We start from the raw sequence: 27,036 nt of genomic DNA on the forward strand, positions 1-27,036 counted from the left end.
AAAATGCCTGGCCTTGGGTAGTGTAGAAAACAAATGTTATTCATGTCTGCATGACTGAAATGAAGAACCAAAAATGAGAGGCTATTTCATTTTGATTCTGGACAATCTCCATCTGAAAACTGGAATAGATTATGTTTCTCTGTAGCTCTTTCCCCTCCTTATGTTCTATTCCTTTATCCTACCCACTGTAAGAGAGAGTGCCCACATTCCTTTCCACTTGTGTGTTCCCACTTACCATCTATCATGATTCTCAAACTTTGTCCACTCCAGTCCTTCAGTCATCATGATGTTTTGAAAATTACCATTCTTTCCCTTCAAAACTTTTTGGAAGTTGTGAAAATTTTTTTAAGTACTTCACAACTGAGGAGTAAATCTTCAAATAGCTGATTTTTTATTTCCTATTATGAAGACTTATATCTTATTTTTAAGCAAATTTCTGAGTCATAAGATTTAATCTTGAATTGAATCAATTAAGATACCTGGAAAGACCATGGTGAAGTATTTGACCACTGTGATCAGGGAAGTGATAAAACAGGGAACTATCTGGTAGTGGGATGCCACTAAATTATTTCACGCCAAAACAAAACAAAAACAAAAACACCTTACTTTTAATTCAATCACTGTATTTTTTCCTAGTTATCCTCCCATCTGGAAATGTCAGAATCCTTCCAGAAATCAGAGTGAATGGCCTGGAATAATCAGTCAGTCGTAACTGAATTCATACTACAGGGTCTCTCCGGTTCTTGGGAACTCCAGATCTTCTATTTCCTGTTTTTCTTCATAGTCTATGCAGCCACTGTACTGGGGAACCTCCTTATTGTGCTCACCATCATGTCAGAGCCACGCCTTCACTCCCCCATGTACTTTTTGCTGGGCAATCTCTCCTTCATTGACATGTCTCTGGCCTCATTTGCCACCCCCAAAATGATTGCAGATTTCCTCAATGAACACAAAGCCATCTCTTTTGAAGGCTGCATCACTCAGATATTTTTCCTGCATCTGTTAGGGGGTGCTGAGATTGTACTGCTGATATCCATGTCTTTTGATAGGTACGTGGCTATATGTAAACCTCTAAGTTATTTAACCATTATGAGCCGAAGAATGTGTGTTGGGCTCGTATCACTTTCCTGGATTGTTGGCATCTTCCATGCTATGAGTCAGTTAGCATTTACTGTGAATCTGCCCTTCTGTGGACCCAATGAAGTAGACAGCTTCTTCTGCGATCTCCCCTTGGTAATTAAACTCGCCTGTGTAGACACATACATTCTGGGAGTATTCATGATCTCAACCAGTGGCATGATTGCCCTGGTGTGTTTCATCCTTTTGGTGATCTCCTATACTATCATCCTGGTCACTGTGCGGCAACATTCCTCTGGTGGGTCCTCCAAAGCCTTCTCCACTTGCAGTGCCCACTTCACTGTTGTGACCCTTTTCTTTGGCCCATGCATTTTCATCTATGTATGGCCTTTCACAAATTTCCCAATAGACAAAGTGCTCTCAGTATTTTATACCATTTTCACTCCCCTCTTGAATCCAGTGATCTATACTCTTAGAAATAAAGACGTCAAGGATTGCATGAGAAAACTTAGCAGCCATATCTTTAAGTCTAGGAAGACTGATCATACCCCTTGATTTCCTTATACAAAAATGGAATACCTGTTTGGCATTTACCTTCCTCATTCAGTTGGTCAACAAAGCGATGCTACTTCGAGAAACCAGTAAGTTCCTGGCAGAATTATTTATGTAATCAGTCTTAGCACTCACTGAGTTCTGTTCATGTTAATTGTTCTTCACACAATAGAACATTTACAACAGGGCATCATCACATCTATACTCAGCATTTTACTGCCCAGAGACCCACTTTTTAGAATATCCAGCTTTTGTCAGATACAAACAATTTATTTGAGTATTCCTCCCCCTGAGACATTTGCATGTTTTAAGAGTAAATTTGCTTCTGGTCTCTTGTAAGTAGCCTCTACGCCAACACCCAGTATACTACCCTGTACACTAAAGTAACAATGAAATTATTTGTTGCTGACAAAGGTGCTGATGCATGAATTATTTTAGTTCAAAAGTCAGGAAAAAATTGAAGATTCTTATGAACTAAAAATATGTGGTATTTAATATTTTGAAACCAAAAATAAGAATGTACCTTATTTATATTCTGTCCCTAAGTTCCCTAGAGTGGATTTTCCAATTTTAAAACAGTACAGTTAACTCCAGAAAATTCTGGTAGTCTTATATATTAAAGATTGATATGTAGTATATAGCAAATTCCATCCACACTCCCATTCTAGAAGCTGAAATTAGAGACCCAAGGACACTGTAGCTTTTTCATGGTAATGCTAATTAGAGGCAGAATCTAGGTCATTCACCTCCAAAGAGAGAAATATGTTTGTTTTCTAAACAGTAACAAGTTATTTTGGTGCTATGACATTTGTTTTATTGTTTTTATAATCAAAAGATACCTGTAAAGAGTAGTGTCCTAACGGATCTGAACCAGTTTCCCCCCTGGTTAGACACAGTATTTGACTTAAGGGACCTATGAAACAGTGGTCTTTCAACATATTTGATATACCTAATAACTAAAGTTTTTAGAATATAGAAACCATCTAGAAATATCTATTTAGATTTACAGATGATGCAGTTGAGTATCAGGGAACAAAGTAACTTTATCAAGTTCATACATCTGTATGACAAAGTCTAGCCTAGAACATGCCTCTCCTCTCTCTCTCCCTCAACTGAACAAGGGCTAGGTTATGTTCAAGAGCATTTGGTCATTGTCATTCTGAGAGTTACACATAGAAGAAATGTCAGTGCATATAAGTGGACTACCTGTAACCCTAAATAATTATCCAGCTTCCTGGCATTGTCAAAGTTTGCATAATATTGTAATATTGTATTCGTTTGGGCTTAGGTAAAGACAGGTGAATATCTAGAGATGACTGATGGGAAAAATAGATTGTAAAGAGTTGAAAGAAAGATAAACCAATCATTAGCTGAATGGATGAACAGATAAATGGAAAAGCAGATAGACGGGAGATGGCTCTGTATAGCAAGATATAGATAGATACATACATTCGTAAGAAATGCTTGTAATCATAAATAAATGAATAAAAACTTTACTATATTGACTCAGTAGTCTGTGTGTTGAATCTGTACAATTGTGAATTGCAACTATCACTTGTTTAAAATTATTTGAAAGGTTATTGAATTTAGTAAAGTTGAAAAGGGATACTCTTTTAATATTTGTTTATTTTTGAGAGTCACAGAGCGTGAGTGGGGGAGGGGCAGACAGGGAGACAGAATCCGAAGCAGGCTCCAAGCTCTGAGCTATCAGCACAAAGCCCAACATGGGGCTCAAACCCATGAACTGCAAGATCATGACCTGAGCAGAAGTCAGATGCTTAACTGACTGAGCTACCCAGGGGCCCTGAATAGGGAAACTCTTAAATAATTCTTGTGATGAAGTACAACTAGTGCAGTTTACTAATGTGTTTAATGGCTACTTGAGAGATCTACCAATGAATTAATATTAGTGAAAAAAGTAATTTAAATTTTTTTTTTCCAACATTTTTTATTTTTATTTTTGGGACAGAGAGAGACAGAGCATGAACGGGGGAGGGGCAGAGAGAGAAGGAGACACAGAATCGGAAACAGGCTCCAGGCTCCGAGCCATCAGCCCAGAGCCTGACGCGGGGCTCGAACTCACGGACCGCGAGATCGTGACCTGGCTGAAGTCGGACGCTTAACCGACTGCGCCACCCAGGCGCCCCCAGTGAAAAAAGTAATTTAAAAACCTTTTGTTTATTTATGACTCTGGATATTATAAATCTGTTCTCCCACCTTCTCAATTCTGTTAGATCAAGTTTCCAGGTTGTTCATATTTCATTCTGATCAATAGCATATGATTGGCTGATCAGGGTAAGGAATATTGCATTTTTTTTCTGTGTCAGACTATGTATTTTCTGCTCCAGTTTAGCATCGTAACATACACACTAATAGAATTATTGCCAAATAAATATCATGGGTTCCATTATATGGAAATTTACATGTGCTTTAAAATAAAGTTCCAAGTATTAGGATGCAACATGGTAAATTAACCCCAAAGACAAAATCTAGATGGTTAACATAAGCACCAACCTAAGAAAATTTGAATAAAGGACTCTCCCATTCTGCATTCTAAGTGCTCCACCTACAGGGTTCTCTCCCTCCCTGCCTCATATTCTCTGCTGACACTCAATTATCTGAGCATGCTCTTTTACCTGGTATTCTCATTACCACAAAGAAGAAGCCTAACACTGAGTCTCAACAGTTTGCTGTAAAGGATAAACCTGACAAACAATTTCAGGAAATAAGCTAATTTTATGATGCCATCTCTTCACCTGGAAGAGTCATTGGCCTAATTGAAACCGTGACTACTGTGGTTCAGTAGAGCAATTTTTTTCTTTTCTTTTTTTTTATTCTTTGAGTAGATGTCCTTCATTTATCTCTATTGAGCTTATTTTACAAATTGATCTCTTAATTATAGTCTAATAAATGAAACCAGGAATAAATAAATAAATATATATGTATATATATGTCAAAATACTTAATATTGTTCAAAAATTAAATGTACACACATAAAATTGAGTTTGTCTCAGAGTGGATGATCTCAGCAGTGGGCCATCATCCCCAAACTGGGTTCCTGATATCAAAAATTCCTTTAGATATATTTCTCTCCCAGCAAAAAAAAATCATTGTTCTGCTCAAAAAACTACTGTCTCCTGCTCATTTGAGGAGAGAAAAATCAGCAAAGTGGCCTTTCATCTGATGATGTAGCTGAGGGTTTGTGTTGCTTCATTATCAAAAACTTGACTAAAAAAAAAGATTTTTTTCTTGTGTCATTTTTTTCTGGTCAGTTATCATTTTGCACCCCCCCCCCATGATTTAGAAGATGATGTTACAATTTTCTTTTTTTTAAAATTTCAATGGTTTTATGGGGCGCCTGGGTGGCTCAGTCAGTTGAGCATCCAACTTTGGCTCAGGTCAGGATCTCACACTTTGTAAGTTCGAGCCCCATGTTGGGCTCTGTGCTGAGAGCTCAGAGCCTGGAGCCTGTTTCAGATTCTGTGTCTCCCTCTCTCTGCCCCTTCCCCGCTCATGCTGTCTCTCTCTGTCTCTCAAAAATAAATAAACGTTAAAAAAAATTCAAAAAGCATTTCAATGGTTTTAGAACCAAGACATAGTACGATCTTATGACATCCTCCTTGAAGGTTTAACCTAAGCCCCACCTCTTCAAAAGCGGCTCCTCAAATTCTTTTATTAACCTCTACTCCTTTCAGAGCTGATGTTTCCTGCATTATTAATTTTATACATTGATATATATTGTTGCCTAACCATTTCTTGAGTCTGTCTTTTCTTTTTGTAATTTATAAACATTTTGAGAGCAGAAACTTTGCCCTTGCTTGCTTTTGTTGTTGTTATTCATTTGTTTGGGTAAATTGTTTTTAGTACCTGCCATAGCATTTGACTCCAGGCACAGTTACAAGTAGTGATTTGGTACAATTTTTAAAGTAATAATGTTTTTCCAGACACCCTTTTGTGTTTTCCTTGTTACTACCCCACCATTCTTTTACTGTGTCATATTAATCATAGAAATGTTCAGATAGAGAGCATTTCAGAGATGAATAGTTGCCCCTATCAAATTCTGTCCCCATCAAATTCTACCATTAATTATGGGACCTTGTGCAAATCTCTGATCTGATTGAATCATCTGTGACGTGCTTTGGAGTACTTGTTGTGTGTAGGACCTTTGATTGTCAACTCATTTTATCATATGGTAATTCAATTATAAAACTTCCTAAAAGTCAGGAGAAATTGAGGTAGAATGTATAGGGAAAGGGACTCTGCTTTTCTTTTTTTAATAATAACTCCTTATGCTTTTTATTTTGTATTCATTTCTGCATTTTTTTTTCTTTTTTCAAATATAATTTATTGTCAAATTGGCTAACACCCAGGGTGTAAAGTGTGCTCTTGGTTTTTAGGGTAGATTCTCATGGTTCATCGCTTACAAACAATACCCAGTGCTCATCCTCAATGCCCATCACCCATTTTCCCTCTCCCCAACACCCCCACCCCCATGGGACTCTGCTTTTATACTCTTCAAAATATCCTGGAGACCCAGGGAGGTATGCATCCCATAAATTTTGGTATGTTGTGTTTTCATTTGTCTCAACATATGTGCTAATTTCTGGTTTTATTTCTTTTTTGATACAGTTGTTCAAAAATAAGCTAATTTCTACATATTTGTTAATTTCCCCATTTTATTTTTGTCATTGATCTCTAATTTTTTATTCCACTGTGCTTGGAATAGATACTTGGAATTATTTCAGTCTTCTTAAATTTGTAATGACTTGTTTTGTGACCTAGCATGTGATCTCTTCGGGGGATGTTTCGTGCACACTTGAGAAGAATATATAGTCTGTCACTTTTGGGTGAAATGTTCTGTATGTGTCTGGTAGGTCCATTTGGTCTGTAGTGTTGTTTCCACCTGCTGTTTCCTTATGAGTAGTTAGTCTGGATCATCTGTTCATTATTGTATGGGGTATTGAAGTCTCCAACCCTATTGTATTGCTGTCTTCTTTTTAAAGTTTATTTATTTTGAGGGGGAAAGAGAGAGAGGGTATGTGAGGGGGAAGGGACAGAGAGAATCCCAGGCAGGCTGCGTACTGACAGCCTGGGGCTCAATCCCACAGACCAGGAGATCATGACCTGATCTGAAACCAAGAGTCAGTCGCTTAACCGACTGAGCCACTCAGGCACCCCTATTTTATTGCTATCTATTTCTCCCTTCAGATCTGTCAAAGTTTGCTATATATGTTTAAGTATTCTCATTTTGTGTACATGTATTTTTCTAATTTTACATCTTCCTGTTGAATTGACTCTTTAGCATTACATAAAGACCTTCTTTGCTTTTGTGACAGTTTTTGACTTACAGTCTATTTTTTCTTATAGAAGTATAGATACCCTTCTCTCTTTTGGTTACCATTTGAATGGAATGTATTTTTCCATTCCTTGACTTTGAGCCTGTTTGTGTGTCCTTAAATCTAAAGCAGATCTCGTATAGACAGCATATAGGTGGATCTTGTTTTTTATCCCTTAGCTGCCTTATGGCTTGTTTGCGTGGTGAGTTTATTTAAAGTCACTGTTTATACTAAGGACTTACTATTGCCATTTTGTTCATTGTTTTCTGTTTTGTAATTTCTTTTGTTCCCTTTCCTCTCTTGCCATCTTCATTTTTGATTTGATGATTCTTTGTAGCGCTATGTTTTGATTCTTTTCTATCTTGTATTGCTACAAGTTTTTTCTTTGTGGTTACCATGGGGCTTGCAAAAAAAACTTATTATTATAACAGTCTATTTTAGACTGGTAACAACTTTAATTGCATAGAAAGACTACACTTTTACCCCCCACACACAAACCCTTTGTAGTGTTGTTGTAAGAATTTAAGCAGATAAAATAGCATGTGCAAAGGCGTCCAAAACAATGGAGTGTTGCACATGAGAAGAAGAAGAAAATTAGCATCTAAAGGGGAGAGGAATGTAAAATAGGGCTGAGAAGGTAAGCAGGATCCAGATGATGCATGGCCTACTATAATTTGTAGTAATTTGTTGTTGTATATTCCCCAACCACATTAGCATTTTTTCTATGACACATAGAATGAAGCCTGTCACATTTTAAGCTTTTAGTAACAAATATTGGAGAATAAATGAATATATGATTTTCAGCAGTAGTGAAATGAGCAGTGTTCAAATCAGCATCAAATCAGAATATTTCACCCTTAGAGAGACAAGTGCTGAGAGGTATATGCCTCACCGGGGATGTCCAGTTCTGTTCTCTAATCCTTCCTGCTCCCCTCCAGGTATTCTCTGTCACCTTAATGTAAAGGCTCCCACCAACTTGCATATCATCCACCCAGTGAAAATACACTAACCTGCCATTCAGAACAGACATCAAGAAGCCATTAAGATCATTTCAGGGTATGGGAGGAGAAGAGATTCTGGGGAATAGCTTCAAGATGCAAGGTGATGGGAAAAGAAGAGAAGAGGTAAAAGGAAGCCTTATTTCCAGAAATTACTGGGTTAACAGTTGCAAGTCAGCTCACCATATAACTTAAGATTGAGGATGCTGGTCAAGTAAACAAATTCAAAATTATACAGGAGAGATTGTAAAGAGATAAGAAGAGCCAGGATAACTTCTCTTCTGTGACTCCAATATCGTCTTCAAGTGCCGACTATGTGTTTGGCACCCTTTTATCAATCATACAGAAAATAAATAAGACAGAACTTTCATCAAATCACCTGAGAAGGCTGTAAAACGTTCTCACAACAGGAACTGGGTAAAAGCTGACCCATTGCTTACAGTCTGCCCTCAGTTACCCAATGCTTCCTCCTTCTTTCCAGGGCTCTTGCCACTTTCTTTCAGTACAATTTCTTTCTGCTAATTTAACATCTCGTTCTCTGAAAATAATAAACCAGGGGCGCCTGGGTGGCTCAGTCGGTTAAGCGTCCGACTTCGGCTCAGGTCACGATCTCGCGGTATGTGAGTTTGAGCCCCGCGTCGGGCTCTGTGCTGACTGCTCAGAGCCTGGAGCCTGTTTCAGATTGTGTGTCTCCCTCTCTCTCTGACCCTCCCCCGTTCATGCTCTGTCTCTCTCTGTCTCAAAAATAAATAAACGTTAAAAATAATAAACCATATGCAGCTCCTGAGTTCACTAGGCATTTATATTTTTCTCTGCTTTTTGCCCATGTTGTTCCTTCCCTGTGGCATACTTTCCCCCCAATTTTGCCTTCAAGTCTCAGATTCAGCACTACCTCTGAGGAGCTTTCTCTGACTCTGCAGGCATATTTGGACATGCCCTTTCCTAAGTCTCCATATTACCATGTGCAAACTTATATCATGACCATTATGACACTGCGTTGTGATTACTTTTCTTTGTACTAGATATAATCTCTTTAAAGGTAAGGGATAATGTCTTATTATTTGTGTTTCCAAAGGACAGAGCATGTATCCTGAAACAAACAAACAAACAAAAAAAGCCCCAAAAAACATTTCTTGGAGTGAGGGCACCTGGGTGGCTCAGTCGGTTAAGCTTCCAACCTCAGCTCAGGTCATGATCTCATGGTCCATGAGTTCAAGCCCCCCATCGGGCTCTGTGCTGACAGCTCAGAGCCTGGAGCCTGCTTTGGATTCTGTGTCTCCCTCTCTCTCTGCCCCTCCCCCTCTCACACTTGTCTCTCTCTCTCTCTCACTATCAAAAATAAATAAACATTAAAAAAAACATTTCTTGGAATATCTATACTAAAGGGGGATATTAAGGTGGCACCTGTTTGACAGAAGCAGAAAATTCTACCTAAGTAAATGTCATCTCCTCTGTTCTAATACTGAACTATTTCAAGAAGAGGGCAGTCCTATCCTCCTATAATTAAAAATGCTGAGGTAGCTCTTCAATATAAAATGAAATACAAGTGACCAAGAGCAAATTTCCACTGGAGTGTAGTCAAAAGAAAATCGGGACATAGGAGAAGAAAGGCATTAAAAAAAGAAGAAGATAGAAGTATAATGAATTTTTTTGTATCCCAGTTAGGCTTAAATCCTCATATAGAAATTTATAGGAATATCAGTATTCCAAAGAGATACAATAAATGCTGTTTGTTGAGAGTGAGCCATCAAAAGTTGGGGGCATAATTGAATTGTGTCAAAGTATGGGTTAAGGCTGGAAGAAAAGTTATAAGCATGGTGAAGGAAAAGGCATATTATCCATCTTATACATATTATACATTCTTTATAAGGATCAGAAACTGTTGGAGTAATATGCATGAATGGAGTGGCCTAGTTCAAGACAAAACAGAGAGAGGAGATCTCTGGTATTAGCCGAATCTGAAAACTCAGCTGCAACTTAGAATTGTGGTCCAGTGTTGGCAGGGTTATTTTTCTTTTTCTTTCTTTCTTTCTTTTCTTTTCTTTCTTTTTTTTTTTTTTTAAGAAAATCTATCAAGCTCAGATGCCTGGGTGTCTCAGTCAGTTAAGTGTCCAGCTTTACCTCAGATTATATCTCATGGTTCATGAGTTCGAGACCTGACTCCGGGCTCTGTGCTGACAGCATAGAGTCTGGAGCTGCTTTGGATTCTGTCCCTCCCTCTCCCTCTCTCTTTCTCTTTCTCTCTCTCTCTCTCAAAAATAAATAAGCATTAAAAATTTTTAAAAAATCTATCAAGCTATATTTTCTTGTGAAATCTCTCAGTCTCTAATTTTGTTGAATTAGCTTGATTTCTTTATAAACCTTTTAGGGAAAGACAAGCATGTTGTGAATGCAGGCTGTTGGCTTCCAAACTCTGCTAAAAGAATTTAAAAAAACTGGGATAGACAATGACAAACTTGTACCAAACCAGAGGCTTAGTAAGTGGTGTAAAGCTGAGTTTAGATCAGACAACCTGGCTTCATTGGTGCTATTCACAGTCCCCACTCTGGGAGTTCTTAGTCATGCGGGGGGAGCAGGGGGAGACATGTGTGTCTCTAGCCTCCTCATTGGAACAATATTGCAAACACAAACTAAAGTACATAGGAGTGTAAAGAAGACCAATTATACTGAAATATAGTTATCAAAATGAGCTGTAAATATAGTTTGGGGTTTAACTGATTCCCCAGGAATAGGCTTAACCACAGAAATGCCCAGGTAGAAATTAGATATTTATCCAAAGCTTCAGGGATATCTTAGCCAAATGAAATGTCTGACTTGATGCTATAATTTCACAATTCCAATTTTAACAGTTTCTTAAATAATACTTCTACCATGTCTCCAAATAAACTATTCCCTTATATTTCTGTAAATCTGGACAAGATCTTTCTGCCTGTAGTGGTAACTTCTTTATTTTTTTTAAATTTTTTATAATGTTTATTTATTTTTGAAGGAGAGAGAGACAGAGTGTGAGTGGGGGAGGGGCAGACAGAGAGGGAGACACAGAATTGGAATCAGGCTCCAGGCTCTGAGCTGTCAGCACAGAGCCCAAAGCAGGGCTCGAACCCACAAACCGTGAGATCATGACCTGAGCTGAAGTCAGCTGCTTAACCGAATGAGCCACTCAGGTTCCCCAGTAACTTCTTTATTAATAAGCTGAATATAGAGTGAATAGGTACATGTCACCATTCATTTCCCAGTTAATATTTTTTTTTAATGTTTGTTTGTTTATTTTAAGAGAGAGCAAGCATGGGGGAGGGTAGAGGGAGAGGGAGACAGAGAAACACAAGCAGGCTCCATGCTGCTAGTGCAGAGCCCAACTTGGGGCTTGATCTCATTAATTGCGAAATCATGACCTGAGCCAAAATCAAGAGTCAGACATTTAACTGACTGAGCCACCCAGCTGCCCCTCCCAGTTAAGAATTTAAAGCATTTCCCTATCTTTTGAATGGGTAAAACATAAAGACAGACAAAATACATGAATAATATTTATCACTTTTCAATCATAAAAACTTTATTTAAAAACATTGTCGTGAAACAGGACACTGACCTGTAGAACATTGTGCATTGTTTTTTCCCTCCTATGCAATCTTGGAATATATTTAAACTTAAAATGAATAAGAAACTTCTAAAATATAATACTTCCTTTGCAAAACACAAACATACAAAGGACAACATTAACTACATAAATGCACCAAAGATTAATAATTGGCACAAATCCAATAGTTTAACATTAGTTAATATTAGGTAAATTGACACATCCTAAACAGTCTTAAAACCATGCCCTTTAAGTTCAGGTAAGCACATCTATTTCCATTCCATTTACCCTGTCATTTGTGCATATCTAACACAATGGCACTAAGTAATATTTATTAGTTAGTATTGGTTAAACGTTTAATGAATGCCAAGCACTGCTAATTGTGTTACATGTCTTTTCAATTTTCACAACATTCCTAGTGGTTATATACTAGATCCACATTTTATAGGTGAGAAAACAAAGTCTTAGAAACGTTAGGAATACTTGCTCAAAGTTGTACAACAAGAAAGCGATGCAATTGGAATTCAAGACTGATCCCATCTAATTGCTAAACATATGTCCCTCAAAAACAGAGAAATAGATCTTGTACATTAATGTAGTATCATCAGCACCCAGAAAGGACCTTAAACAGAATGGGTGCTCAATAAATAGTCATTGAACTAAAGATTGCTATTTCAGAAGCAGGGTTTATATTTTATTTTATATGTTTATTTGTTTATTTATTTTTGAGAGAGAGCGAGTGAGCAAGTGGGGAAGGGGCAGAGAGAGAGGAAGAGAATCCCAGGCAGGCTCCATGCTGTCAGCACAGAGCCCGACATGGGGCTTGATCCCACAAACCATGAGATCATGACCTGAGCCGAAATCAGGAGTCAGACACTTAGCTGACCAAGCCATCCAGGCACCCCAGAAGCAGGGTTTATATTTTAAAACAAAGATGATAATTTTTGCTAAAGAATGGAGATGAGACAAAAGGACATTTTTACTTTTTCTCATTTGACTGACTTTATGGCAAGAATAAAGAGTTTATGATTTGGCTAAAAATTAACTAGTATTTTAAACTAGAATGTGGTTTTTATACCTAGCTCCAATACTACATTTCTTCATAAACCTCTGCCACATTATGTAACTTCAGATATTAAGTATTTATCTTGAAGATTGTGTTGAATCATGTTGAAACCTTAAAAGTCCAGAATAAATGTAAGAAACTATTAATACCATGAATGTCATCATAACAGATCATTTCCTAAATTATTTTCGTAAACTTCAGTCAATTCAAAGAGATGCAGCCTATCAGTACATTGTTATTCATAAAAAACACAAAGTATCTGGCAATCTAATTTCTACAACCACCCTCCATGTTAACAATGGAAAACTGGAAAGTGTTCTATTTGTTTTTCTGCCATATGTCTTAAGAAGCTGCAAAGAGACATCCTAAAACTAGAATGTCAAATTTTGTGAGCTACTGGTTTCACCTGAATGTGGTTATTCTTTAAAGGTATACTACTTAAAAATAAAATGAATTTTGGGTAAGAGTCTGTGTAGTTGCGAAGGGAAAAGAAAATGACATTTTTGGAGTCTGTTGTGTCCACTTTCCATAAAATGGTCACAACAGTTTTTATCATCTTCATATTAGAGATTAAACAGGGTAGAGAGATGAAGTGAAACTCCCAGGATAACACAACTAGGAAATGACAGATCCAAAATTAAATCTGGGATCTAGTTATATTTAGAGCAATGACTTTTACCCATTACAGTAATTCAGTCTTGAACCAGCTCTAAGAATTTTCTGTATCTTAGGTTCTTCCACTGTTAGGGAAATGGTTTGGCTAGCTGATTTTCAAAAAATGTCTTGGAATAAAAAGTATGTTTAACACAATCACTAATAAGCCAGATTAGGAAGAATTGTTCTATGTATTTTTTTAAATTAGTTTCATCTTTTCTTCCTCTAGGCTACGTTATGTTGAGAATGAGAGACGAAACTCATACTAAGACTAATAAAGTTTTGTAATGTTTTACTTTGGAAATGACAAACTTGTCATGAATTTAGTAGTTAATTTTTCAAGCATTTAGTCTTGAGAGTAAATGAATGCATCATATCTCTGACATTCAGCCAGGTTTTAGGAGAGAATCATATTTTAGTTGTTTACTTTCTATGGTTTAAACTTCACAAATGGCTGTTTAAATATTCGCTATATCAATTATCAAGCGTGGTAATGATCTATACACCTCTTAAGAAACCAGATTGTTAAATCTCAGATCCTCCAAACTGTTCTCTTTTGTTCAAAGTTGACTCAGAAGAATCTCTTCGCCATTTGAATTTTCCCATAAAAATATTTCTAATGAAAAATAAACACTTTTAATCAAAGTTCTGCAAGTGGACACCATCAAAGTACCACAAGGCTGTGCAACTGAGTAGGAATGTTCTGGGGTAGAAGACAAGAGAACAGTATTTTATCTCAGGCTTCTCTAAGTTGCTGAGGTATGTTGATAGGATTCATGGGTATATGAAGCCCTGAATTTATGTTTTGATTATATGTGCATTTTTCTGTGAAAATAACCTATAGATTTCAGCAGATTTTCAAACGTGTCTGTAACCTCAAAAGGCTCACAAACATCTCAGTAATTTTTAGACAAGATTATTTCACATCTCTCAACCCTGGCTTCTTCTTTTTGTGAATTTAAACTAAAAGACTTGAAATGAAGATACTAAGTATTGCTATAAAAATAAACTGATGATATAAATCTCAGGAGATTCATTGCACTGGATATCTTGGAGAAGTTTTCCCAAGATTTAGGTATTGGTTACTTAGTTTCTTCTTCACAGCCGTCTTCATTTCCTGGTTTCTCAAAGTATAGATAAGTGGATTCAGAAAGGGAGTAAAGATGGTATAGAAAACAGACAGAACTTTGTCCACCAGGAAGTTGGTGAAAGGCCACACATAGATGAAGATGCAGGGCCCAAAGAACATTAACACAACTAGGAAATGTGCAGTGCAGGTAGAAAAAACCTTAGATGATCCTGTGGAGGAGTGGTCCTTGATAGTGACAAGAACAATGACGTAGGAGGTGAGCAAAAGCAGAAAACTTACAAGAGCAATCACACCACTAGTTGAGATCATGAAGATTCCAAGAACATAGATATCTACACAAGCCAGCTGGATGACCAAAGGAAGGTCACAGAAGAAACTGTCTACAACATTGGGACCACAGAAGGGTAAATAGAGAGTAAAAGCTAACTGGCTCAAGGTATGCAGGAAGCCCACTGTCCAAGAAGTTACCACAAGCCCAACACACACTCTTTGGCTCATAATTGTTGAATAATGGAGAGGTTTGCATATGGCAATGTACCTGTCAAAAGACATGGAGATCAGCAGCACAATCTCAGTTCCAGTGAAAAGGTGCAAAAAGAAGATCTGAGAAATGCAGCCCTCAAAGGAGATGGTCTTATGCTCAGCAAAGAAGTCCATGATCATCTTTGGAGTGGCAAAGGAGGACAAGCACATGTCAATGAGAGACAGGTTGCTGAGGAGGAAATACATGGGGGAGTGAAGGTGTGGGGTGCATAGGACTGTGAGCAAAATCAAGCAGTTGCCCGACATAGTTAGTAAATAGAAAACAGGAAACATCACAAAGAAAAAAATCTGGAGCTCAGGAGAATCAGTAAGTCCAAGTAATACAAATTCAGATACTCCAGAATGGTTGAATCCCTCCATGATCTGCAGACTCTGCTCTGCAATGACAAAATAGGACAAAATTACAGAGCTAGAAAATGTGACACTTCTACAATTACACATGAAGGAATTATGGTATCAATAATTCATAAGAAAACTGATTACCTAAAAGCCAACTAACAACTATCTCAGTAAAGATTTTTCCTTTTGGCACAAATTTAACAATTGCTATCAGATATCACTTCAAATGGACAACTTCTTGATTTTGACCAACATCAGCACATTTTGGGTTATATTCATCACATAACCACACACTAATATTCTGGATACTAAGTAGTTATATAATCCATATTTATAGAGGAAGAATTACACTAAGTGTGCTCTACTTATTATTCAGGTATATAAAAAATTAAATGATGGTTGAAATCTCCAAGATTTCTGTTAAACAATAACAATAAAAATATGATGATGTCAAATCCATTATTGTTGAGCACTGGATTTAACTAACAGTTTAACATAACAATTTCAGAAGACCCATTTAGTGTCTCCTATCAGGGTAATAACTAGTGACCTTCTGTTTTCTCAGCTACAGAAAAAATCCAGTTCCACCCTTACTTTACTTGCAAATCTTCAAATTGTTTTCTCACTATTGATAAGTACTATTCTTAATACTTAAACATATAAATAATAAGTTACTTTCTTGACCCCATTAAACTATTGATAACCAAAAGGTGTACCTATGAGTTTTTCTCAATTTTATTTTATGATCCCATAGAAACATTTGAAAGAGAGAGAATATCCCTCCTTCTCATGCTACTCCAACAAAACTATTTTTTTAGACTAGAAAAAAATATATTCTACAACTAGACAAGGAGATACACAAGATAAGTGTTGGACATCCTTGAGTACCATAATGCTCAAAACAAAACAAATTTAAAAATCCACTTAGATGGTGGTATCTCAAGGTGACACAGGAGCCACTTGGGGGAGGGTGGGAAAGACACATTAAGGACTCAGACTCATTCTTCAAAATTGAGTTTGTAATTTGCAGCACATTTCAAGTTCTGAAAATACCTTCTGTGATGTTTTTTTTAATTTAAATGATCTCCTGTTTTTCCATGACAAAAAATTAGGTTTCATAAACCATTTGCAAATACTCAAATTGTTCTTTCAATATTGATAAATATCTGTAAAATTTATCAGAGAACAATAGTCCAGAAATATTAAAACTGGACTGTGGCAAAGCAATTCAAAGGGTTAAGGTGTCCTTACCCTGCTGTGTGGCCTTGATCTTACCTTGATCTTGATCGAGAGATTAAATTAGATAGTCTGTATAAAGCACCTATCATATTTCCTGGGCAACATTTAAGAATTCTCTAGGTTTCAAAATTCATAGTTAAGAATACTGTTCTGAAATAATCAGCTTGTTTTAGTTCATTAATAATAATAATTACAGCATAAATATTCAAACCTAGTTTCAGTGCATGGATTTAGGAAAAGACGTGTTCTTACAAAAATCGTTTCATCTTTTTGAAGTTAAATTACTTCATTTTAAATGAAAATTATGAGTACCTTGATATATTAAATGCACTGAAAATACTCAGCCTCACACATTTGAGTATTTTTTCTGTTTTCCTAACTTGATAATGTAATTAGTAATGGAAACTCAGAAACTATTATGCCTAATCTATATATATATGTATATATGTATATGTATATGTATATAGGATGAATATATTGTATATTCATTGTAACTGAATAAACAGTTGTCAGAATTTTTTCTCCTTTCATCTACAGAATTCACATTTAATTCCTATTTAGTGGAACCATCTATCTTTACATCTTCGTTATTTTTTTTCTTTGCTACTCCATTATATTTGCTCTATAGAATTATTAAATGAATGTTTTTGCCACCTGAAGAACACAAAACACAACCGCTTCCCAAGATCCTTAATATTATTTCCAGATTTTAACCTACCAGTTATACATCAGGAATCAAAAACACCATGTAGTTTGAGAGTCACAAGCCTCCTGAAATCACCATGATTCTTAGTAAGCATCAAAAGCCTGGAGTATGGATTTAGGTTTTTCCCATTCCTGTTATAAAAACCTCTAGAAAGCAGCGACATTCAGGAGATGAGGGATTAGACACTCCTGTCTACTTGCAGTGGGAGTTATTAAAATGTTGAATTGACTTTTCCCAAAGTTACAAGAATTGTGGAGTGTGTCTTTGCTATTTAAAGTGAGGATACACCCATGATGAAGCAGTCTTCATTAGAGAAAGAGCATAATTGGGACTGGACTGGGAGAAGGACACCTTTGAGCAACATCAAGGAGCATTTTATTTTTTTTTTTATTTTTTTTTATTTTTATTTTTTTTCATTTTATTTGTTTTTTTTTTTTTTTATTTTTTAATATATGAAATTTACTGTCAAATTGGTTTCCATACAACACCCAGTGCTCATCCCAAAAGGTGCCCTCCTCAATACCCATCACCCACCCTGCCCTCCCTCCCACCCCCCATCAACCCTCAGTTTGTTCTCAGTTTTTAACAGTCTCTTATGCTTTGGCTCTCTCCCACTCTAACCTCTTTTTTTTTTTTTTTTTTCCTTCCCCTCCCCCATGGGTTTCTGTTACGTTTCTCAGGATCCACATAAGAGTGAAACCATATGGTATCTGTCTTTCTCTGTATGGCTTATTTCACTTAGCATCACACTCTCCAGTTCCATCCACGTTGCTACAAAAGGCCATATTTCATTTTTTCTCATTGCCACGTAGTATTCCATTGTGTATATAAACCACAATTTCTTTATCCATTCATCAGTTGATGGACATTTAGGCTCTTTCCATAATTTGGCTATTGTTGAGAGTGCCGCTATAAACATTGGGGTACAGGTGCCCCTATGCATCAGTACTCCTGTATCCCTTGGATAAATTCCTAGCAGTGCTATTGCTGGGTCATAGGGTAGGTCTATTTTTAATTTTCTGAGGAACCTCCACACTGCTTTCCAGAGCGGCTGCACCAATTTGCATTCCCACCAACAGTGCAAGAGGGTTCCTGTTTCTCCACATCCTCTCCAGCATCTATAGTCTCCTGATTTCTTCATTTTGGCCACTCTGACTGGCGTGAGGTGGTATCTGAGTGTGGTTTTGATTTGTATTTCCCTGATAAGGAGCGACGTTGAACATCTTTTCATGTGCCTGTTGGCCATCCGGATGTCTTCTTTAGAGAAGTGTCTATTCATGTTTTCTGCCCATTTCTTCACTGGGTTATTTGTTTTTTGGGTGTGGAGTTTGGTGAGCTCTTTATAGATTTTGGATACTAGCCCTTTGTCCGATGTGTCATTTGCAAATATCTTTTCCCTTTCCGTTGGTTGCCTTTTAGTTTTGTTGGTTGTTTCCTTTGCTGTGCAGAAGCTTTTTATCTTCATAAGGTCCCAGTAATTCACTTTTGCTTTTAATTCCCTTGCCTTTGGGGATGTGCCGAGTAAGAGATTGCTACGGCTGAGGTCAGAGAGGTCTTTTCCTGCTTTCTCCTCTAAGGTTTTGATGGTTTCCTGTCTCCCATTCAGGTCCTTTATCCATTTTGAGTTTATTTTTGTGAATGGTGTGAGAAAGTGGTCTAGTTTCAACCTTCTGCATGTTGCTGTCCAGTTCTCCCAGCACCATTTGTTAAAGAGACTGTCTTTTTTCCATTGGATGTTCTTTCCTGCTTTGTCAAAGATGAGTTGGCCGTATGTTTGTGGGTCTAGTTCTGGGGTTTCTATTCTCTTCCATTGGTCTATGTGTCTGTTTTTGTGCCAATACCATGCTGTCTTGATGATGACAGCTTTGTAGTAGAGGCTAAAGTCTGGGATTGTGATGCCTCCTGCTTTGGTCTTCTTCTTCAAAATTACTTTGGCTATTCGGGGCCTTTTGTGGTTCCATATGAATTTTAGGATTGCTTGTTCTAGTTTCGAGAAGAATGCTGGTGCAATTTTGATTGGGATTGCATTGAATGTGTAGATAGCTTTGGGTAGTATTGACATTTTGACAATATTTATTCTTCCAATCCATGAGCAGGGAATGTCTTTCCATTTCTTTATATCTTCTTCAACTACCTGCATAAGCTTTCTATAGTTTTCAGCATACAGATCTTGTACATCTTTGGTTAGATTTATTCCTAGGTATTTTATGCTTCTTGGTGCAATTGTGAATGGGATCAGTTTCTTCATTTGTCTTTCTGTTGCTTCATTGTTAGTGTATAAGAATGCAACTGATTTCTGCACATTGATTTTGTATCCTGCAACTTTGCTGAATTCATGTATCAGTTCTAGCAGACTTTTGGTGGAGTCTATCGGATTTTCCATGTATAATATCATGTCATCTGCAAAAAGCGAAAGCTTGACTTCATCTTTGCCAATTTTGATGCCTTTGATTTCCTTTTGTTGTCTGATTGCTGATGCTAGAACTTCCAGCACTATATTAAACAACAGCGGTGACAGTGGGCATCCCTGTCGTGTTCCTGATCTCAGGGAAAAAGCTCTCAGTTTTTCCCCGTTGAGGATGATGTTAGCTGTGGGCTTTTCATAAATGGCCTTTATGATCTTTAAGTATGTTCCTTCTATCCCGATTTTCTCAAGGGTTTTTATTAAGAAAGGGTGCTGGATTTTGTCAAAGGCCTTTTCTGCATCGATTGACAGGATCATATGGTTCTTCTCTTTTTTTTTGTTAATGTGATGTATCACGTTGATCGATTTGCGAATGTTGAACCAGCCCTGCATCCCAGGAATGAATCCCACTTGATCATGGTGAATAATTCTTTTTATATGCTGTTGAATTCGATTTGCTAGTATCTTATTAAGAATTTTTGCATCCATATTCATCAGGGATATTGGCCTGTAGTTCTCTTTTTTTACTGGGTCTCTGTCTGGTTTAGGAATCAAAGTAATACTGGCTTCATAGAATGAGTCTGGAAGTTTTCCTTCCCTTTCTATTTCTTGGAATAGCTTGAGAAGGATAGGTATTATCTCTGCTTTAAATGTCTGGTAGAACTCCCCTGGGAAGCCGTCTGGTCCTGGACTCTTATTTGTTGGGAGATTTTTGATAACCGATTCAATTTCTTCGCTGGTTATGGGTCTGTTCAAGCTTTCTATTTCCTCCTGATTGAGTTTTGGAAGAGTGTGGGTGTTTAGAAATTTGTCCATTTCTTCCAGGTTGTCCAATTTGCTGGCATATAATTTTTCATAGTATTCCCTGATAATTGTTTGTATCTCTGAGGGATTGGTTGTAATCATTCCATTTTCATTCATGATTTTATCTATTTGGGTCATCTCCCTTTTCTTTTTGAGAAGCCTGGCTAGAGGTTTGTCAATTTTGTTTATTTTTTCAAAAAACCAACTCTTGGTTTCGTTGATCTGCTCTACAGTTTTTTTAGATTCTATATTGTTTATTTCTGCTCTGATCTTTATTATGTCTCTTCTTCTGCTGGGTTTAGGCTGCCTTTGCTGTTCTGCTTCTATTTCCTTTAGGTGTGCTGTTAGATTTTGTATTTGGGATTTTTCTTGTTTCTTGAGATAGGCCTGGATTGCAATGTATTTTCCTCTCAGGACTGCCTTCGCTGCATCCCAAAGCGTTTGGATTGTTGTATTTTCATTTTCGTTTGTTTCCATATATATTTTAATTTCTTCTCTAATTGCCTGGTTGACCCACTCATTCGTTAGCAGGGTGTTCTTTAACCTCCATGCTTTTGGAGGTTTTCCAGACTTTTTCCTGTGGTTGATTTCAAGCTTCATAGCATTGTGGTCTGAAAGTATGCATGGTATAATTTCAATTCTTGTAAACTTATGAAGGGCTGTTTTGTGACCCAGTATATGATCTATCTTGGAGAATGTTCCATGTGCACTCGAGAAGAAAGTATATTCTGTTGCTTTGGGATGCAGAGTTCTAAATATATCTGTCAAGTCCATCTGATCCAATGTATCATTCAGGGCCCTTGTTTCTTTATTGACTGTGTGTCTAGATGATCTATCCATTTCTGTAAGTGGGGTGTTAAAGTCCCCTGCAATGACCACATTCTTATCAATAAGGTTGCTTATGTTTATGAGTAATTGTTTTATATATCTGGGGGCTCGGGTATTTGGCGCATAGACATTTATAATAGTTAGCTCTTCCTGGTGGATAGACCCTGTGATTATTATATAATGCCCTTCTTCATCTCTTGTTACAGCCTTTAATTTAAAGTCTAGTTTGTCTGATATAAGTATGGCTACTCCAGCTTTCTTTTGGCTTCCAGGAGCATGATAAATAGTTCTCCATCCCCTCACTCTCAATCTAAAGGTGTCCTCAGATCTAAAATGAGTCTCTTGTAGACAGCAAATAGATGGGTCTTGTTTTTTTATCCATTCTGATACCCTATGTCTTTTAGTTGGTGCATTTAATCCATTTACATTCAGTGTTATTATAGAAAGATATGGGTTTAGAGTCATTGTGATGTCTGTATGTTTTATGCTTGTAGTGATGTCTCTGGTACTTTGTCTCACAGGATCCCCCTTAGGATCTCTTGTAGGGCTGGTTTCGTGGTGACAAATTCCTTCAGTTTTTGTTTGTTTGGGAAGACCTTTATCTCTCCTTCTATTCTAAATGACAGACTTGCTGGATAAAGGATTCTCAGCTGCATATTTTTTCTGTTTAGCACACTGTAGATATCGTGCCAAGCCTTTCTGGCCTGCCAAGTTTCAAAGGAGAGATCAGTCACGAGTCTTATAGGTCTCCCTTTATATGTGAGGGCACGTTTATCCCTTGCTGCCTACAGAATTTTCTCTTTATCCTTGTATTTTGCCAGTTTCACTATGATATGTCGTGCAGAAGATCGATTCAAGTTACGTCTGAAGGGAGTTCTCTGTGCCTCTTGGATTTCAATGCCTTTTTCCTTCCCCAGTTCAGGGAAGTTCTCAGCTATAATTTCTTCAAGTACCCCTTCAGCACCTTTCCCTCTCTCTTCCTCCTCTGGGATACCAATTATGCGTATATTATTTTTTTTTAGTGTATCACTTAGTTCTCTAATTTTCCCCTCATACTCCTGGATTTTTTTATCTCTCTTTCTCTCAGCTTCCTCTTTTTCCATAACTTTATCTTCTAGTTCACCTATTCTCTCCTCTGCCTCTTCAAGCCGAGCCATTGTGGTTTCCATTTTGTTTTGCATTTCGTTTAAAGCGTTTTTCAGCTCCTCGTGACTGTTCCTTAGTCCCTCGATCTTTGTGGCAAGAGATTCTCTGCTGTCCTGTATACTGTTTTCAAGCCCAGCGATTAATTTTATGACTATTATTCTAAATTCACTTTCTGTTATATTATTTAAATCCTTTTTGATCAGTTCATTAGCTGTTGTTATTTCCTGGAGATTCTTCTGAGGGGAATTCTTCCGTTTGGTCATTTTGGATAGTCCCTGGCGTGGTGAGGACCTGCAGTGCACTTCCCCTGTGCTGTGGTGTATAACTGGAGTTAGTGGGCGGGGCCGCAGTCCGACCCGATGTCTGCCCCCAGCCCACTGCTGGGGCCACAGTCAGACTGGTGTGTGCCTTCTCTTCCCCTCTCCTAGGGGCGGGATTCACTGTGGGGTGGCGTGTCCCGTCTGGGCTACTTGCACACTGCCAGGCTTGTGTTGCTGGGGATCTGGCGTATTAGCTGGGGTGGGTAGGCAAGGTGCACGGGGGCAGGAGGGGCAGGCTTAGCTCGCTTCTCCTTAGGTGATCCACTTCAGGAGGAGCCCTGTGGCAGCGGGAGGGAGTCAGATCCACTGCCGGAGGTTTGGCTCCGCAGAAGCACAGAGTTGGGTGTTTGCGCGGAGCGAGCAAGTTCCCTGGCAGGAACTGGTTCCCTTTGGGATTTTGGCTGGGGGATGGGCGGGGGAGATGGCGCTGGCGCCTTTGTTCCCCGCCAAGCTGAGCTCTGCCGTCCGGGGGCTCAGCAGCTCTCCCTCCCTTTGTCCTCCAGCCTTCCCGCTTTCCGAGCAGAGCTGTTAACTTATGACCTCCCAGACGCTAAGTCGCGCTTGCTTTGGGAACACAGTCCGTCCGGCCCCTCGGCTTTTGCCAGCCAGACTCGGGGGCTCTGCTTGGCCGGCGAGCCGCCCCTCCGCCCCGGCTCCCTCCCGCCAGTCCGTGGAGCGCACACCGCCTCGCCGCCCTTCCTACCCTCTTCCGTGGGCCTCTAGTCTGCGCTTGACTCTGGAGACTCCCTTCTGCTAATCCTCTGGCGGTTTTCTGGGTTCTTTAGGCAGGTGTAGGTGGAATCTAAGTGATCGGCAGGACGCGCTGTGAGTCCCGCGTCCTCCTACGCCGCCATCTTCCCTAAACCACAATTTCTTTATCCATTCATCGGTTGATGGACATTTAGGCTCTTTCCATAATTTGGCTATTGTTGAGAGTGCCGCTATAAACATTGGGGTACAGGTGCCCCTATGCATCAGTACTCCTGTATCCTCAAGGAGCATTTTAGTAGCAAAAAATTGCTCCTTTGAACATAGAAATAGTCCCACCTTTAAGCCACAGTGTTCAGTGTCTCAATGTTGGAAAATTACTCTTTTAGGCTAAGATACTTTGTCACACACACACACACACAAAAAAAAAATATATATATATATATACGTATATATATATATATATGTATATATATATATCGTGTATATATATATCGTGTATATATATATATATATATATATATATATATATATATATATATATATATATTGCTTACTGGAAGAATCATATAAGGGTATAATCTGCATTAAAGTTTTTGACAGGACACTAAAAATTATTACAGGCTAGTAGGTATAATGATATCTGCCACCACCAATAGGTGAAATCTGGGGAAGGAGAAGTTGGAAAACCCAAAGTAATAACAAGAAGTTAAGACAGGTACTTTGCAAGTACCCTAGAAAAATGGTGTATGAATTAAATTACACAAATGTAAAGCATTTAGCACAATACCTAGCATAGAGAAAGTAGTGAATAAAATATAGGATAACTAGTGGAGGTGATTCTAAATAACATTATTTTTTGGAATGTCCGTCACACATAATTTAGGAAAATACCAGATGTAGATTCTCAACCTGAAACAATAACTGAGGATGTTGCCATATTTACTTGAATCATTCATGTGTGGATTGCTCTTCAAACACAACTTTCTCCTCAAATGCCTCAGTAATTTGAACTCCTCATAGCTATACTACCTATCCTACATTCCCCAGAAGGCTAGCAGTAGAGTCCAAGGAAATCTTCCCTAGATGACCACATTTCTTACAGACTTTGAAATAATAAACAACTTTGTTTTGAATATTTTTACAATTTCTGTAAAGGAAATTTTTTAAAAAGCCAACTAACATAAGAGCAGTTGAAAAAATTCACTAAATTTTAAATATTTGCCCAATTTTTAAACTTTTTTTTAAATTTTTATTTATTTTAAGAGACAGCAAGTGAGAGAATCCCAGGCAAGACCCGTGCTATTAACAAGGAACCTGATGCAGGGCTCGAATTCATGAACCATGAGATCATGACCTGAGCTGAAACCAAGAGTCGGACGCTTAACCAACTGAGCCACCCAGGCACCCCAATCAATATTTGCCCACTTGAAAACAAAAGGTAAATGTATACAGACATTACCAGAGTTAACCTGGAAAGGTTAAGAGAATTAACAGAAAGATAATAGAAATAAAAGATAAGTCAGAAAGAGTATGAAGGAGTTTAGGGGCATTATGCAACTGTTCTGTATCTTGGTCACAGTGGTGGTTACATGAATCTATACATGTCTTAAAATTCATAGCACTGCATACCAAAAGAAATCAAAACCAATTTTAATTTAAGAGAATTTATAAAGTATAATTTTAGAAAGCAAAACCAGATAATTTTGCTTACAAAGTAAGCAAATAAAACCATGAGCTTTCTTATAAACCAACACTAACCTAATAAAATATATAGTAAAAAAAAAAAGCCTTTTCAGGTAAGCAATAGAATACATAGAGTAAATAAGAATAATCTTAATCAGAAAGGTGTTGGATCTATGTGACAAGCTATAATACTCTACGAAAGGAAAAAAGCAAATTAAGGTACATGCTGTGTTATTGGAAGGCAAAATACAGTATCACTTACAGTATCACTGTAAAAATAAACCCAATGGTTTATTTTTGCTTTTCTTTCACTTATCTCAGGAGACCTATCTAGAAAAATGTTTTAATGGAAGATCAAATAAATTACTACTTATGGTTTCTTCTAGAGTTTTATAGTTTCAGGTCTCACATTTAGGTCTTTAATCCATTTTGAGTTTATTTTTGTGTATGGTGTAAGAAAATGTTCCAGGTTCACTTTTGCATGTAGCTGTCCCGTTTTCCCAGGACCATTTGTTGAAGAGACTTTCTTTTCCCCATGGTGTATTCTTTCCTCCTTTGCCATAGATAAATTGACCATATAAGTGTGGGTTTATTTTTGTGCTCTCTATTTTCTTCCATTGATCTATGTGTCTATTTTTGTGCCAATACTGTTACTGAGAGATAAAAAAGGAAAGAAGCCTTGGTTCTTTTTGCTGCCACTGTGAAGAATAACAGGACAGGAAAATGAAAGTAAAGCAGAGAAGTTTTACTAAATTATACACCAAGGGAGGAACAGGCCAGTCAAGAGAGACAAAGGCCCCAGAAACTCTGGGGTATGAGCTTATATCAGTTTTTTCTCTTTGGGGTGGGTCCTAGAGTAGCAACATTTGAGTGACAGGCCTGGATTATATAATAATTAGCCAACCATGCATGTCTTTTACCAAGATCCATTTGAAATCCCTGCACAGGGTAGGAAACCACATTATTTCTAGTCTAGAGATAGAGGTCAAATAAGGACAGGCAGCTGCTTTCTGCACAAATGCAACAAGCACAAATTTAACTATTCTTCTGCTAGGATGTTGTAACTGCAAGCTGACTGCTAAATGAGTGGGATGGAGTGGTCCCAGCGTGTCCCTTGGTTGGGTCTCTCTGTCAGGATGTCTAAGGTCCATCCTCCTGTTGCACATGCCAAGCTTCCTGCCTATCAAGTACCATACTACTTTGATTACTACTACTTCATAGTAGATCTTTTTTCTAAAGTTTATTTATTTATTTTGAGAGAAAGACAGTGTGAGCAAGGGAGGGACAGAGAGAAAGGGAGAAAGAAGGAATCCTAAGCAGGCTCCGCACCGCCAGCTCAGAGCCCAATGTGGGGCTCAAACCCATGAAACCATGAGATCACGCATGACTTGAGCCAAAACCCAGAGTCAGACACTTAATCAACTGAGCCACCCAGGTTCCCCTGGAGTATATCTTTAAATCCGGGGTTGTAATACCTCCAGCTTTGTAACTCTTTAAGACTACTTTGGCTATTCAAGGTCTTTTGTGGTTCCACACAAATTTTAGTGTTATTTGTTCTAGTTCTGGTGAAAACTGCTATTGGTATTTTGATAGGGACTGCAATGAATATGTAAGAATGCTTTGGGGAGCATGGACATTTTAATATTAACTCTTCCAACCCATGAGCATGGAATATTTTTCCATTTGTTTGTGTCTTCAGTTTCTTTCATCAGTGTTTTATAGTTTTGGAGTACAGGTCTTTCACTTCCCTGGTTAAGTTTATATAAATGGGATTGTTTTCTTAAAGTCTCTGTCTGCTACTTCATTATTAGTGTATAGAAATTTAACAGATTTCTGTATCTTTTCTTTCTGCAAATTTACTCAATTTTTGTTTTAGTACTTTTTTAGTAGAGTTTTTAGGGTTTTCTAAGTATAATACCATGTCATCTGCAAATATGGACTGTTTTACTTCTTCTTTACCAATTTG

At 37.8% G+C, this 27,036-nt stretch overlaps 2 protein-coding genes across 3 annotated transcripts in view; one reads left to right on the top strand and one right to left on the bottom strand.

Moving 5' to 3' along the window:
• The first annotated feature begins 684 nt into the window (after positions 1-684).
• On the top strand, positions 685-1,632 carry LOC122221250 (olfactory receptor 4K3). The gene has a single exon (XM_042940565.1). It carries the CDS (start codon positions 685-687, stop codon positions 1,630-1,632), a length of 948 nt encoding a protein of 315 aa, XP_042796499.1.
• Positions 1,633-13,750: 12,118 nt separating this feature from the next.
• The window catches only part of LOC122222254 (olfactory receptor 4K2-like), a 73,595-nt gene continuing 60,309 nt past the window's right edge, over positions 13,751-27,036 (bottom strand). For both annotated transcript variants that reach the window (XM_042942547.1, XM_042942548.1), the window contains exon 2: positions 13,751-15,267. In XM_042942547.1, the coding sequence (XP_042798481.1) occupies positions 14,291-15,250 (960 nt within the window). In that variant the 5' untranslated portion in view covers positions 15,251-15,267 and the 3' untranslated portion in view covers positions 13,751-14,290. The remainder of the gene's footprint in view (positions 15,268-27,036) is intronic.

Source organism: Panthera leo, chromosome B3 (assembly GCF_018350215.1).
Source record: "Panthera leo isolate Ple1 chromosome B3, P.leo_Ple1_pat1.1, whole genome shotgun sequence".
NCBI classification, from domain to species: Eukaryota; Metazoa; Chordata; class Mammalia; order Carnivora; family Felidae; genus Panthera; species Panthera leo.